A 12,623-nucleotide genomic window follows, 5' to 3' on the forward strand; every position below is an offset into this window, starting at 1 on the left:
GTCAATAAACTAATATTTCCAATAAAGTTACTAATAAGAATAAAACTTAATGTAGCTCTTCAATATTGACGTTTAAGCAAAAAAAAAAAAAACGGTTGATCGTTTTCAATAACAAAGTTATTCAGAAAAATGGACACGAGGAACAAGAAACAATATTAACCAATTATAAAAATACATGTGGTAATGTAATGGTGGCTTAGCACAGAAGTTTGGGAACATTGATACACTTTTTTTGCGTAGAGATGTTGTAGTGTTGTGACTGGCTAAAAGGCTGTATGTGGCTAGAAAAAATGTAATTACATTAATAACATTTTTACTGTGAAAAACACCGAAAGAAAAAAGGTAAAAAAAAAAAGTTAAAAGCCCTCAACAGTGCAGCAAAGGACTACTAGTATAATTGTTTAAGGTAGACACACAGAGTTCAACTACTTTTTGATCCATAAAACATGGCCGTTCGCTCACTGGAGGAATTCCCATGGTAACCCCACGGTTGAAGCCCTGTAACCATGTTCGGTTGCATTGTGCTCACACTGAGCATCACATGAAGTATCAAGCTATGGACAAACACAGAACATCGGACGTGTACTGAGGACTCCTTGTGTTGCATGGACACCTGAATAGCCACCCTGCAGTGGAAATCCCAGGCTGCCCCAGGCAAAACCAGCTGTCTGCATTCGGCCACATTTTGAGACGGGATTGCCTTTCATTCAAGCCCTTTAAAGAGTTTGTCACCCCATTAAACAGTTTTTTTTTTTTCTTTACTAATATTCCCTATAGTGCGATCTCATGATACATAAGCAAATTAATCATTTTGGTTCAGTAGAATTTGCTAAAAATAGATTTTTAAAATATGCTAATTACCTTGCTACCAGCAAGTAGGGCGGCTACCTGCTGGTAGCAGCCGCATCCTCCGATGGTAATGACGCCCCCTCGGCATGCTGATTGACAGGGCCAGGGAACGGAATCGTTCTCTGCTGGCGCTGTTAGAATTTGAAATCTCGCGCCTGCGCCGTTCCTGTCTTCAATCGGCGCAGGCGCACTGAGAGGCGGCCGCTCTCTCGACCGCTCCATCCTCAATGCGCCTGTGTCGATGACGTCATCAAGTACACCCGGAAGAGATTTATTATTAATAATCGTTGGTGGTATAGTGTTAACTGTCATTTTTATAAAATTATTTATTCCCATTTCGTTGGTGGTTTTTGTGGCAGCATGCTTATTATGTACATACTTACCTGATTCGAGCATCCAGCGACGTCACCAGACTCTCCGCCTCCTTCTAGCGATGCCGGCGTCTTCTCTTCCGGGTGTACTTGATGACGTCATCGACGCAGGCGCATTGAGGATGGAGCGGTCGAGCTAGCGGCCGCCTCTCAGTGCGCCTGCGCCGATTAAAGACAGGTACGGCGCAGGCGCGAGATTTCAAATTCTAACAGCGCCAGCAGAGAACGATTCCCTTCCCTGGCCCTGTCAATCAGCATGCCGAGGGGGCGTCATTACAATTGGAGGATGCGGCTGCTACCAGCAAGTAGCCGCCCTACTTGCTGGTAGCAAGGTAATTAGCATATTTTAAAAATCGATTTTTAGCAAATTCTACTGAACCAAAATGATTAATTTGCTTATGTATCATGAGATCGCACTATAGGGATTATTAGTAAAGAAAAAAAAAGAAAAAAAAAAAAAACGGTTTAATGGGGTGACAGAAACCCTTTAAGTTTGAAAACATTTACACATTTGCTCCAATAAACAATTAAACTTTACAACTTTCTAAAGATTAGCGTGAAAAACAACATTTTGTAGGCAGGAATTCTAATGTTTCTTCAAGCAAGAGTGATAACTGCATAGCAAAATGTATTCTACCCATACAAACAAGGTTTAGGCTACATTATCTATTTTAAAAAAAATAAAAAAATAAACGCTGGGGCAGATTTATCATTGATTTGCACCAGAAAACTGACATGAAAAATTAGAAAACTGCGACTTTTTTTTAATGCTACTTGCGTAAATATTAGGGATGAGCGAATCGACTTCGGATATTTCATTTACATAAAACTTCGTTACAATACTGTATGGAGCAGGAGCTCCGTACAGTATTAGAATGTATTGGATACGATGAGCTGAAGTCTCGTGAGACATTGTGCAATAACTTCATAAATTAATTTGTACTGTAAAAAAAACATTTCCTGAACTCTGGTACAGTTCCAAGGTACCACTTAGAACTGAACCTGAGTTCGGGAAATGTTTTTTTTACAGTACAAATTTATTTATGAAGTTATTGGGTGAAGTCTCGCGAGACTTCACAAAGCAATATCTTCGGCTCATCGGAGCCAATACATTCTAATACTGTATGGAGCTCCTGCTCCGTACAGTATTAGAACAGTTTTATGAGAATCTACTTCAGAGGTTTCATCCGAAGTCGATTCGCTCATCCCATGTAAATATTTTTCAACAAGTGGTCTTCTATGAAGGAATTTCCACTTTCCCAAGAAGGTGGTGTGGTGATGTAAAAAAAAAAAAAAAAAAAAAAAAATAATAAAATCTATGTTAGGGCTCTTTCACACTTGCGTTGTCCGGATCCGGCGTGTACTCCACTTGCCGGAATTACACTCCGGATACGGAAAAACGCAAGTGTACTGAAAGCATTTGAAGACGGAACCGTCTTCAAATTGCGTTCAGTATTACTATGGCACCCAGGACGCTATTAAAGTCCTGGTTGCCATAGTAGGAGCGGGGAGCGGTGGAGCAGTATACTTACAGTCCGTGCGGCTCCCGGGGCGCTCCAGAATGACGTCAGAGCGCCCCATGCGCATGGATGACGTGTCCAATGCGATCACATGATCCATGCGTTTGGGGCGCCCTGACGTCACTCTGGAGCGCCCCGGGAGCCGCACGGACGGTAAGTACACTGCTCCCCCGTTCCCCGCTACACTTTACCATGGCTGCCAGGACTTTAGCGTCCCGGCAGCCATGGTAACCATTCAGAAAAAGCTAAATGTCGGCTCCGGCAATGCGCCGAAACGACGTTTAGCTTAAGGCCGGATCCGGATCAATGCCTTTCAATGGGCATCAATTCCGGATCCGGCATTGCGGCAAGTGTTCCGGATTTTTGGCCGGAGCAAAAAGCGCAGCATGCTGCGGTATTTTCTCCGGCCAAAAAACGTTCCGTTACTGAAGACATCCTGATGCATCCTGAACGGATTTCACTCCATTCAGAATGCATGGGGATAATCCTGATCAGGATTCTTCCGGCATAGAGCCCCGACGACGGAACTCTATGCCGGAAGAAAAGAACGCAAGTGTGAAAGAGCCTTTAGCCAGAACCTTGTGTATATATCAGTATAAGTGCTCCGACTGCTGCACCTAAGTTATGACGAGGCATATACCTCATCATAATTTAGGCGCATCATCCAACAGAGCGCCTGGTTTTCATTGAACAGTGTACACCACCGATTATAAATCTGCTCCACTGTATGCAGCAAGACTTGCCAAACAACACCTCCATGTGGTGAAAAAAAATGGTGTCCTTTATTCACCCATGCAACGTTTCAGTCCACTTGCTGGGACTTTTATTTGCTTGAAAAGAGTCCCAAGCAAGTGGACTGAAACGTTGGATGGGTGAATAAAGGACACCATTTCTTTCACCACATGGAGGTGCTGTGGAATTTCTTCTATATCTAGCAGGTAATTGTCAAAATCCATATCTGCTGGCACTCCTTACTATTTTTGCTTTGCCTGGTGCTGCTCTTGCTCATTGTTTTCTAGTATCGATCTCTATCTACACACACTAAAAAAAGACACACCAGTGAAATATCACAAAAAATACAACCCGATTACAAAGTAACACTCTATATTACCTTTCTTTTACGGGTGTCCGGCGTCCCGCTCCAAACAAAGCACTGGTAAATAACACGCAGGTTCTGCTTCCAATTGTCCACTTTAAAGCTGTTCACATGGGAGCAGCCGGCCGGACTCATGACAAACCAACATACACTCTCTCGGGGTGGGGGTCCGAAGACACAAGAGGCTGCACTCCGGAGAGGAGGAGGACAGGGCCAAATGCCCCGCCCTCCTCCTTATTCAGTTTGTCCCAACCTGTTGTAAGAAGTCTACAGCTGACACATGTATACGCTGGTGCCCTGCAAACAAGCAAGAAAATGGGCGTCAATTGAACAAAGTCTTAAATAAATCAATGTTCTTCGCTGCTGAAAACAAAAAACAAAAAAACACTAGATAAATAAGAGAAGAAAAAAAACAACTCATGGAGAAAGATGTTAAAGACTATAGCACTTTGTATTCAGTTTGCTGCCCTGAGAAACTTCACTCTGGGTCTAAACTGCCAATATGGCCAATTGAGCAAGACCCAGGTCTACAATTGAGAGCACATATACTGGAGCATACAGTCAACTGCAGATGTGACCATTACATTCTGGATCCATTGTTCAGTAACTTCCTGATGTGTTTCATGATGCTGGAATGCCTTAAAGATTAAAGGACTAGCTCACGCTGAGATTTTTGCCGGCGGAACTTAAGAGTAGATTGGGAGGCCACGCTACAATGGTTTATTTTCCACCACTGTGCCAAGAAAAGACATGTCCTTTCTTGGCGCAGTTACAAGAGATAAACCCACACCCACATGAACAGTCTCCCATTTTAAAGAAGGGGAGGCAGTTAGCGCACAGCTGGCCGACAGATTTTGGTGTAGAACCTGTGCAAAATTCTAAGGGGGCAGAAGACTGTGTGAACTGGCCCTTACATGGAGCTGTAGGCACAGCCAAGTCCTACAACGTAACAGTTCAGAAGTGCCTATGCCCTCATAATAAACTACAGGCAACAACAAAGTTCTAGGTCTTGTTCTTAGGGACAGTTAGGAGAGCTGAATTCTTTAGGGCACCGACACACGGGTGCAGGTCAACGTGCAGAAGATCCGCACAAATTTCTGTGCATTTCTGGATCCAAACTGCAATTTCTAACAGATTTTGGCGCGGATTTGATGCAGTTTTGCCGCAGAACTCTGCAGCTAAAACCGCAAATATAATAGACATGCTGGGGAGTTCAAAATCCGAGCAGCAGGTCAATTTATGCACGGAAAACATTTGCAAAGTGTACGGGATTTGTTTAATCTCATATGCTTCGCTGGTACTGTACTACACTGGTTTTCCTGCACAAGAATCTGTGCTGAAAAACTGCATGTACTCAGTTACGTGTGCAGGTGGTCTTATAGTTTACCGTATTACGGTACTTGTAATTGCATGCAAAGGCTTCTCATTTAAATTGTAGATAGCCAGGACAGAAAAAGCAGCTTCCGGCATATAAGTACACCGCTAACAGGCTTCCAAACCGTTATCGTGACAATTTTAATACGACATCTAATTCTAATGATATTTCATAAAATGTCTACAGGGGGCAGTCTATAGTCCGCCACGCACTGATGTACATAATTCTGACAATCGTCCTGAACAGAGGCCCGACTTCCATCACATCAGCGTGAGCACTGACAGAAATGCAGAGCAATTATGCTGATCAGAGGCATCTTCCAGGAGGCAACCTTTAATTCAGAAAAGAGGTGCAATTTACAGACCACCAAACGGCAGAGATTTATCAAAACCGGCGTAAAGGAAAACTGGCTAAGTTGCCCATAGCAACCAGATTTAGAGATCTGAAAAATTTAAGGTGGAATCTGATTGGTTGCTATGGGCAACTAAGCCAGATTTAATTTTCACAAGTTTGCCAAGTCTCCCCTAGAGGGTCCAAGTATCAAGGACAAAATGGTATTAGCCATAGCCCGGCATTCAATCTGCAACTGAAAAAAAAAATGAAAGGCAAACTTTGCTTGCTGCGGCCTATTATATCTCATGACACAAGTCATCTGCAAGCAACACGAGGCTGCCGAGGAACAGGTAGAGGAGCTACCGAGCACCGCAGCAGTCAATAACTATTTTTAGCCTGTACACACAGCGCCTTTCATCTGCTGCTGCAGTATTTCACATTAATGCTGAACCCACTCGGCAGATAAATAGTCAGGCTCGCCGGGAGCCCCCGTCTGTGCTAGTGTCACTTCACGACCAGAACAGTGCATCACGCCGTGATATGCTGGTAATCAAACATACCGACGCCCGTCAACGGGCTCCGGCTGCATCCATTTCTCAGAAGACTCATCTCTGTTACAAGCAGAAGCCACAATGCTATTGTGAACCCGAGTATTAGGTACCCATTGTTACCCAAGGCTGGCTAAACTACCCATCTGATCTTACCCCAACAGACTAGTGACTGCCAGGTAGCTACTGAACATGTCTGACAACCACAATAACCTTCATAAGGCATGCGCAGCCCCTCAGTGATGGGCAGGATCCATCAGCGCTTGCGCAATGTCAGGGGCAACTTACAGATTTTAGCTCAGTAACTCAATACCAAAATCATACAGTTTTCTCACAGGCCAATAGTCCTAAGAAATGTCAAGACTTTCTGTTCTTTGAGAGCAGGCACATGGCCACAATGGTTTGTAGTGGACCCCACTGACTTCTATGGGAGAGGGTTCTAGGCATGTCCTGTGACCGATGCAGATGTCAGGAGGGAGTAGATAAGCTGTGATATCATGTATTTGGAATGGTGGATTCTGTGTTATCTATACAGAGGTGATATCCATCATTATAATTCTGCCTGTGATAATGTGATGGCTACTGAAAAGTTACCTATACAGAAGAAGGCTTAACATATTACAATTTTGGGTATTCTGTAAAATTTTAATAGTCGCTATGAAAATGAAAACAAAAATCACCCAAAATTCTAATAGGGGGGGCTTTATCACAGTCAATCATTTTACATTGATCTGTGAAATCCCCTGCTCTGCCAGAGGATGTGCCCAATCTATGAGGGGCACGTCTTATTTATCAGGCACATCAGACAGCAGTTAGTGCACCTAGTGTGAAATCTATGGCAGGTGGGAGCTGATGTAAATTTCAGCCTTCCTTTATTGCACAAGAGATGATAAATATGCCGCGCCCGCTCCCTGTGAAAGTGGCGAGGGCAGCGTAGGAATGCCACGTGCTCCTAAATTTAGGCACAATGATGTAAAAAAAAAAAACATGGAGGTTTGCATTTATTTTTTTTTATCCCAGAAAACTTGGGTTGGTAGGGGGCAAGATATATTCTCCCTAATGTGCAAAACATAAAAACGTGATTTCAATGGTAAATCATTTTCTGATGACATGTTCCCGTTAAAAACTGTAATACACGGCTGAACCTGTGGGACCAGCCGACCAACTTACGTGTAAAAGCTCCAGATTCACCTTAGTGGAGCTGCATGCAGAAACGCCACAGCATTTAGATCACAAGTGGATGAGATTTTAGAAATAACCCACACGCTGCAGAGAAAACCTAAAGCATAACCTTGCTCAGAGTTTTCTATCCGTGGCATCTCAATTCACGCTGCAGGTTACCCATGGTTTGGAACCTTTGCAATGCACAGGGTGAAAGCAGCAAAAGACCCACCGTGATGCCACGAGCAATGTTGCCAAGCACCCCCTAGTGACAAGTCTTGAGAGGGTACTTGGAATAAGGCTATTCTCATGCCACTGTTATAAGCTCTGCTCTAAGCGTCTGACAGCAGCTCCTTCAGATCTGACAAAGTGTAGCATGAGCACATTAGGACCCATGATGGATGACTTACTATTTACAGCACCACAAACCTATTACATCCAGTGACGTCTGCTCCGATATACAGTACATGTTCTCTTTCCTCATCTCCATTCAGTCCAGACCGCCATGATTACTTTTTATCTCTGCAGAGTTGGTCAGACAGGATTCTTTTGCATCATCCCCCCCCCCCCACCTTCTCAAAACCCATCCTACTGTGCTGCTACACTGCAGAAACAGATATTCCCCTTAAAATACTAGTACTACAAAAATTGTTCCTACATCAATAAGTACCAGAGTTCCCTCAAAAAGCACAAACCAACAGTACAATTGCCATAAATATAGTTTCACAATATTTGTGCTAAGCTGATACTGTTCCAGGGTGTCCATGGCAATAGTGCTCCCAAAACTATCACCAATAGTAATTCAGCCCTTAGTAGTAATTGTGACCCATAATAGTAATAATGTCCTCCACCCTGACCTAGAATAATGCACCAATAGAGCCTACACTAGTAATCATAGTCCTCCAGTGGTAATAAAGCCCACCAAAATGTCCCCAGTAGTATTAATTCTCCCTTTACTGTGCCAGTAGTAATGAAGCCCAACATAATGCCCCAGTAGTAGTCCCACCATAATGCCCACCTGCCTAAAGTGCCCCAGTAATACTAACACTCCCTATAGTGCACCTAGTAGTTCTAATGCTTCAATATTGCCCCCCAGCAATAATAATGATCCCACTATAGTGGCCCAGCAGGATGCTGCTCCAAGGAGCCAAAGGAAAATAAATGCAAATATTCACCTCCATGTCGTGGTCTGCAATGCGGTACAGGACACAGGCCTGAGGATATAGCAATATAGATGAGCGGCCCAATCAACCAACATTGAACATTGCTGCAATTCTAGGGCAGTCAGATCCATCCGCACAGCAAAAAATAAACTTTGTTTTGCGGTGTGGAGGCATGGACCGAATGCCTCTCCATAGTGCTTTCGTGGCCTTCTGCTCTGTATCTACCAGACTGCAGACCCATTCAAGTGAAGGGGTCCACATCTGCAATACTGAGCGCACATGACCCGTGTCCGTATATTGTAGTCCCTCTTTTTGCGGGCCACAATACGGGCATGGCCAGCACACATTCGTGTGCATGAGCCCTTACATGTATAAATTAAAGGGATTAGCTAGTTTCCTATATTGATGACCCATCCTTAGGATAGGTCATCAATATCAGACTGGTGGGGATCCAAGTACCGCCACCCCGGCCAATCAGCCGTGCCTTCCCACCACTGTTTACTTGCTCACTAAGGACAATGCAGAGGCAAGCAGGGGTAATTACAACTCCTCCGTGCCCATTCTCTTCAATGAGAAGGAGCAGACGGAGTGTAATTGCTCTCCCACTGAAGTGAATGAGATGGAAGAGCTGTACTTACACTGCTGACCGCTGCAACGCTGACTGCGAGCAGGTAAACTGAAGAGAAGGGAACGAGCACTGTCCTCTGTTCAAACAGCCGATTGGAGGGGAGTCCGATATTGAAGGCTTAGGGATCATGCGCACAACCGTAATTTATATTCCGCATCCAATCCACATTTTGTGAAAGTCGACGCAGACCCATTGACTTTGATGGAGGCGCAAAAGATGGGGACAACACACCATGTGCTGTTTGCATTCGTATGTTCATTCTGCTGCATCCGCCAATAAATGTTCCTATTCGCACCTGTTTTACGGACAAGGATTGGACTGTTCTATAGAGGGCAGGATGTTCCACTTTCATTCTGAAAACACTTAAAGGACCGTGCTGACATGGCACTTTAAGTCACCATACGTAGATCACTGCATATTTTGCCCCTTTTTGCAATGTGTCTGGTCACATGATGCAGAGCTGCGTGGTGGCTCCCACGATGCCCTGCCTGTGGGCTGGTAGGATCCAGTGCCGCTGTTGGGTTCCGAGGTCTTACCACCTGCCAGTGCTGCACTATATTAGAATACAGACTCATTCATAGGAGGAACCTTGGCATTTTAATCAAAATGTATACCTAGATACACTACTGGTGATCTCTATGAATGATGCTGGGGGACGACAGACCAATGCCTGGCATGTGGATGTGTGATCCGTGTCTCTTAGCAGATTTCTTTCTGGTTATCAATTGATTGTCCTAAGGCGAGGAGCTGCAGCCAGCCGCACAGCAGCTACAGGGGAAGCACAGCCACGGATTGCACACATTCAAATAGAATACACTAATTGGTTCTTTCTACAAAAAAAATAGCTGTCGCTTTTGCGCCATTCTTCATAAGATTTTTTTTTTGTAAATAACTAAGGGCTCATGCACATCCATTGGCTGTTTTTCATTGCGGATCCACAAAACACGGATACCTGCCGTGCGCACTCTGCATTTTGCAGACCAGAAGGCTGCTAATAGAACAGTCCTATCCTGGTCCATAATGCAGACAAGAATGGGACATGTTCTACCATTTTGCAGCGGCATGGAACAGACTTGTGGATAGCACACAGAGCCTGCCCACATCTTTTGAGGCCCCGTTGAAGTGAATGGGTTTGCAACCGACCTGCAAAAAAATGCGGATCGGATGTGGACTAAAACGATCCACGCGGATGAGCCATAAAGATGTAAAAAGGGCCTGAAAAAAAAAGTTTTTGGAAAAAACAAAAACAGCCAGAAAGACTAAAAATGCCTAATTAACAAAACACCAGTAGTTAGAAAAAACAACTGCAAATGCCACTAAAACAAGTCCTGTGTTGAGTCAGGCTAAGGGCTCCATCTCTTGCCACCAGAATTCCTTACGTGTATTCCATGCTAAAATTTCAGCAGTGGTCGCAGGGGTTCACCTCTCATTGTTTTCAACTGTAAGTCGTACTGCCTCATACGTTTAGCGGTTTAACGCCACAACTGCGCCAAGTAGGGACTTGCCTGGAGTGGAGTCCATTCAATGGGGCAAAACTGCAAGTGGATCCACAGTATTGAGTGCAAAACTATGGCAAAAATCACAACGGTTTCTGACGCTGAATACATGGCGGATTTTGCGTCTGCCAAACTTACCATGTGAACATACCCTTAAGGTGCCCTCCTTACACATGGCAGATTTTGTTGAAGATTTCTGTGACAGTCAGTTCCATTCATCTGAATAGGGTTTGGCAGCAAGTACATGGATTGTCGCACGTCTCCTAGAGATGAATGGAACCAAATCTGCTGCATGTGAAGTCTGAGGTTCCAAGGGAAATCACATCTTCGATGCAGGTTGTATGATGGATCTGCGGCCGAATGACTAGATCCTGAACCAAAATATCCCTAGTGACTGAGACAAGGGCCCACACTGACCAAGTCTTCTAGTGGATTACCCAGAAGCTACTAGGTCCTTTTGTCAACATCTGATGAGGTCATCAGCACAGAAATGACAAACTATAACAACGTGGACTTCCTGCAGTGAAATAGCCACCCAATGAGGTTCCACCACTGTGCACCGGATACGATATTGTACATGTAGCACCCCCAAAAATACACCTTCAGTGAGCGGATTTACCAGGACACAGATAAAGAGGATTATGGCGATTTCTGCCGTCATATAGCAAAATATCACGACCTGCTGAGCGGGAACGACGGGCCAGCAATCCGCTATTCAGATGCCAACCCACTGCCAAACCTGCAAAAGAAAACCAGTGGAACTGGGCAACCACATGCCAATATGTGTTATTATCACTGCTTCATGGCATTTCCTATAGCTGATGGGCATCATCACAGAAGACAGGCGCCCTTTACAGCAGCCTGTACCCTGCAGATGACACTGAGCCAATACAGGCTCCATACACAGCACCACTGATGGCTCCTCCGACCTGCATGTAAAGGGAGCAGATCCAAGCCCGTTTCTCTCATCAGAAAGCCTGCAGCTGCCGCATGTGCGAGCACAGTCAGCACATAACGCAGGCTGCAGCATCTGCCCACTGGCTCCGGTAGGTAGACACGCCCGGAGGTGCAGACACCTCAGTAGCCATCAGCCCTTTGTGGGCAGCGTGCGGGCACCATGGAGGAGATGCTGCTGCCGGGACCTACATCCGCCCCCAGCGGAGAACTCCGTTTTGTGACATGAGTTCAGGGGGACGTGACCCGCCGGCTGCAGCAGGGGAGAGACAGAGGCTGGCTGCCCTCCGCTATACGTACACAATCCCATACCTGCCCCGTACCCCGTACCTCCACCCTGTGGGGTCGCTCCCCCACTCCCTCCTCCTACTCGTGTCTCCGCCTCACCCGCCTGGGATGCAGACAAAGCGCCTGACGCCACTGCGTTGCGCACAAGGAAGAGGCGCCTCCAGTCCCGGCCAGTACACACTTGACAACAACGCGCTTCTCCGTGCGGTCCCAGCGGCCTCCCGGGTATCACTAAGGCTATCCCCGTCTCCCCAGTCTCCGGAGGAGAAGCAGACCAGGAATCCCACCTCTCCCGCCGGCCGCGCCACACGACAAGGAGAGGCCGACCTCCTCCCGGGGCCTTTCAAGCCAAATCCCATCCTCATTGGCTGAACATGTTGCCATTCTGGCCAGTCCCACCCACCTCGCCCAGCTCCATGGCGCTCTGCGCACTCGGGGGGCGTGTCTAGCTGTCAATCATAACGGCTGATCCCGCCCTCCTATGACGCGTCGGTTATTGTCTCAGCCGTGGATTGGCTGGAGGAGACGTCACTCGTCGAGGCGTGTTTGCACATGATTGGCAGGACGGGGAGTCTATAGCTGAGCGAGCCTCACTGCCGGGTTCCGCCCCTTTGGGTTGGACAGCTAGGTCACTTCCTCTTCAGTGTAATTATCTCCGTTATATCCTGCAGGGAGGAAATGGAGTAGATGTGTTCTGTGCTGTGGGATCGGTTCCTGACGTTAGTGGAAGGATGTGATTGTCAGAGTTTTTAGCTGCACGAACTGTAACTGAGCAAATGCGCAATCATCCTGTACAAGGACAGTAAATGGCTGGTGACAGGGTACCCCCACCCTGCTGGCA

The 12,623-nt window shown here is 45.9% G+C and overlaps 1 protein-coding gene across 3 annotated transcripts in view; it reads right to left on the minus strand.

The window, feature by feature from the left end:
* The window catches only part of USP22 (ubiquitin specific peptidase 22), a 102,506-nt gene extending 90,352 nt beyond the window's left edge, over positions 1–12,154 (minus strand). The window contains exons 1-2 of one of the 3 annotated variants that reach the window (XM_040440098.1): positions 11,882–12,091; positions 3,852–4,133 (exon numbers count right to left, since the gene is read on the minus strand). In XM_040440098.1, the coding sequence (XP_040296032.1) occupies positions 3,852–3,971 (120 nt within the window). In that variant the 5' untranslated portion in view covers positions 3,972–4,133; positions 11,882–12,091. Of the gene's footprint in view, positions 1–3,851; positions 4,134–11,824 lie in introns of all 3 variants that reach the window. The other 2 variants (XM_040440100.1, XM_040440099.1) reach the window with 2 other exon arrangements.
* Between the last annotated feature and the right edge of the window lie 469 nt (positions 12,155–12,623).

Source organism: Bufo bufo, chromosome 7, assembly GCF_905171765.1.
Source record: "Bufo bufo chromosome 7, aBufBuf1.1, whole genome shotgun sequence".
Lineage (NCBI taxonomy): Eukaryota > Metazoa > Chordata > Amphibia > Anura > Bufonidae > Bufo > Bufo bufo.